Below are 3,789 nucleotides of genomic sequence, written 5' to 3' on the forward strand. Positions count from 1 at the left end.
ACCTTGACCCGCTCATCGCTCTAGACTCATCTAGTGTTTTTTTTTTGTGTGTACGTATTTTAATATTTATTTACATTTTTAGAAGTTACAAAATTTTCAGTTTTCACTGTAAGGACTAATTTCGCTGTACTTAGTATAATGACAATAAAGAATCTTGAATAACACCTTGAATTAAAACTATTTAATGCATTAACTGTCATATGTTTTACAATATTTGTTATTTAAATATAATTAAGTATTAAAATTAGTAAAAAGTAAAGAGTTTTTTCACAACTGGTCAGGGGTAGCTCAGTGGTTACGGCATTGTACTATGGTTCGGAAGGTCCCAGGTTCAACTCCCACAACCACCAAATTGTCCCTGCTGAGCCTTTGAGCAAGGACCTTAACTGCTTAGACATATATAATGAGAAAAAAAATGTAGGTTGCTCTGGATAAAGGCACCTGCCAAATGCCTAAATGTATGTGCTAAATGTACATAATCGGTACAAAATATTTCCAAAAAATAAGTAAATAAATAAGATGAAGTGATGTCTAGTTTTTCATTTGGTCAGTATTATTTGTGACTATTAGTATGGAGTTGAACAATACTTTAACTATTATTTTATGAATAATATATATTAAAATAAAACAAAATTTAAACAGTATGGGTAAAAGGTTGTGGTAATGAAAATAATTAGTAAAAATAAAAAAACAAACAAAAAAAATAAATAAAACCACTCTAAAAGCCTTGTGTGACATTTTAACAGTAATTGTAATATGCTCTTGTACAAATAGTTTATAAAATAAATAGACAAACATCAAACAATTAATTATTTGTTATGATTGAAATATCTTTTACAGAAGAAGACCTGAATGTTCTGTTGAATTTCCTTTGTTTTCAATCCATATATAATCGGATTAAGAAAAGGAGGAAATATCATCACAGAGGCACCAAAGAGCCCTCTTACATACCTGGATACATTATCAAATCTGTGGGAAATTAGGGCAAACAGTGCACTAAAAACAAAACATAAGTAAATGACTAGGTGTGTACCACACGTCTGAATTGCCTTTGTTTTTGCATCAGATTGTCTTTTTGAGACACATGTGACTAGGATATGGATGTATGTGAAAAATATTATAAACAATACTAAACAGTTTAACAAAATTGTCGTTGAAAGTCCATAGTAGTTGTTCAGCCTTGTGTCACCACATATCAGCTTCATCAAACTTGGATTATTACAGAAAGTGTCCGCTATACTTGTGGTACAGAACTCTTGTCGATAGTTTAATGCAAGTATGGAACCAACTACTGCAGCATCTGTGGTCCACACTGTAAGGATTATTTTCAACAATTTATTTGGAGACATAACAGTGTTATATTTTAATGGGCAGCAAATTGCAATATACCTATCATAAGCCATGGCCCCCAGAATAAGAAGTGATCCAGTCCCATAAAAGTGTATCAAGAAGGCTTGCAAACAGCATGCAGAATGAGTGATTGATCTATTCTGTGACAGTAGAGTAGACATCATGTGTGGCAAAAGGGCAGATGCACCTACCATGTCATTAACTGGCATGTTAAACAATAGTATATACATAGGTTTATGAAGTTTTTGGTTCAGAGCAATTGTTAATAGTAATGTTATATTGAAAAACATAATAGCACAATATGTAAGAGTTCCAAAAAAAAATAATGGTAGAATATAAGTTGGTGATATGTCTACAGCTTCCAAAATAAAAAGAGTTGAATATATGGACATATTGGAATCCATTATCCCTTTTTATTATCTGGCAAGAAAAAAGTAGAAAACAGACAGAAAACAAATCTTATGCAAATAAATACACTTTGTCTAAAATATACACTTAAAAAGATTTTATAACAAAAATAATTGTTTTACCTACCTCAAATGTATGTTCACAGAATGTCTCAAAACAATGAACAACTTGATGTCAGAGTATGAGGTTCTCAGATGTTCAGTATTTTTGAATATATATATATATTTTTTTTATATATATGTGAAGACTTCATGACCAGTCCTTTTTAATGCCCAAGTGACACCATTTCACAATTAACTGCTCTGGGAAAACCTGACGACCAATAGGTAAGAAGAAATAGATAAATGTAATATCCACATCAGAACTTGTTTTTGTTAACTTGCATCTATTTATAAACCTTTTTGGTTTCTCTTTTGTTTTACATGGAAAGTTTTCATTAAATAAATATTAGATAAGTCAGGATATTTTAAGGGTGGCATGGTGACTTAATGCGTATCACTGTGGGCTTTTACCTATAGGGTTGAGAGTTCGTAAGGGGATCTGTGTGCATGAAGTGTGCATATTTACCCCATGGTTGGTGGGTTTCCGTACTATTATTTCCTTCCACAGTAAACTTGAATAAAATACTGAAAAAATCATGTCTATAGTATTTACAAAATTGAAAAGATGAGAAGTATTTGAATCATCCAAAAAATTTTTACTAGGGAAGGGAAGTTGATATATTTTATTTAATACTTGCCTTATGTAGTTACATTTCAATTTAAAGCGTACTCTAACTAATGTATTGTAGAGGTAGTTTATAAAATAAATAACCAATAAACTTCAAAATTAGTATCCCAGATAGCACTACTTTGTTGGCCCAACGTGGGCAAAATTTGGGTAACCTTTTGTCAGTGATCCGATGTCGGCCCAACGTCGGCATATGTTGGGCCTGTGTTGGTACCAGAGGTGGACTTAACGCTGGTTCAGTAAATAATGGCAAGGTTGAAAATAAAAATAATTATTATATTGTTTTAGCTTTGTGCAGTAGGCTTTCTTAATGAAGCCATCACATCAGAAGCTCATATGAGGGTTGGTTACAAAGCTAGTACATGAATAACATTAAAAGAACTATATTTCTAACACAGTGAATGTTTTCTAAAAAATAAATGCTAAATTCATTGTGCTTTGCGCTCAACTGTTCACACACTGCTAAACAGATCACTAGATAGCGCTAGTCATTAGGGAGGAAACTAAAACGGGCCTGCAGATTAGGTCCTGAAGCCAAAATAAATACAAGCTAATGTTTTATCCCTCTTTTCTTCTAACTACAAGTGGGTTAATATTCCTCCAAATGAGATGTAAAAAATTTCTAATAAGTAAGGTAGAAGTGTGTTGAGAATCTTCGGTGGTAACATGAAAAGCATGCAGTTAGGAGTTGTGCCACTGATGTGGTAAGAAATATGTTCTGTCCACTATTATGCTCGGCTAATTGACCAGTTGCCAGTGAATACAGTAGCATATAAAGCCATAGCGGGGACTAGAACCATAGTGATTGTTGCCATAGTAAGTGCCAGAAACATAAAAGGGCTAATATACAGTGCAGAGCCACCTGATGCAGAGCAACCTGATATAAAAAAAATGCCTCAAAGGGTACTTTGTTTGTGTGCATTTATTTTTCATGAGCTGAATATTTAAATGGAACTGGGTTTGCCAACTGGCCACTACTACGAATGCAATGTGCGGATTGTACTCTACCACTTTCTCCTCCGTTTAAGGCCAGCAATCGTGACTCAGCTGCCAAAAGTAAACTTAAATAGTTCTTTTGATTGTGTAAAGCTGTTTGTGACAATGACAATTTTTAAAAGCGCTATACAAATAAGATAAAATTGAATTGATCTAAAAAGGCCACTGCCTTAATATTAAGGCCCCCCTGCCCAGTCGAAATAAATGCTGCAGCAACTGGAGAGTGGTGACCATGGTTCCTTATCACGTTTGACTCCCACCCTTGCAGGTGAAAATTGTGAAAATAGGTGGTTTGGTGTACTTTAT

At 33.5% G+C, this 3,789-nt stretch overlaps 1 protein-coding gene across 1 annotated transcript; it reads right to left on the bottom strand.

The window, feature by feature from the left end:
• Window positions 1-809: 809 nt before the first annotated feature.
• LOC128533288 (olfactory receptor 52B2-like) lies at window positions 810-1,754 on the bottom strand. The gene has a single exon (XM_053507530.1). It carries the CDS (start codon window positions 1,752-1,754, stop codon window positions 810-812), a length of 945 nt encoding a protein of 314 aa, XP_053363505.1.
• Window positions 1,755-3,789: the final 2,035 nt, after the last annotated feature.

Source organism: Clarias gariepinus, chromosome 11 (assembly GCF_024256425.1).
Source record: "Clarias gariepinus isolate MV-2021 ecotype Netherlands chromosome 11, CGAR_prim_01v2, whole genome shotgun sequence".
Taxonomy (NCBI): domain Eukaryota; kingdom Metazoa; phylum Chordata; class Actinopteri; order Siluriformes; family Clariidae; genus Clarias; species Clarias gariepinus.

Coding starts and splice junctions, on each gene's coding strand:
- LOC128533288 (XM_053507530.1), bottom strand. CDS start 1,754: ATGGATTCCAATATGTCCATATATTCAACTCTTTTTATTTTGGAAGCT.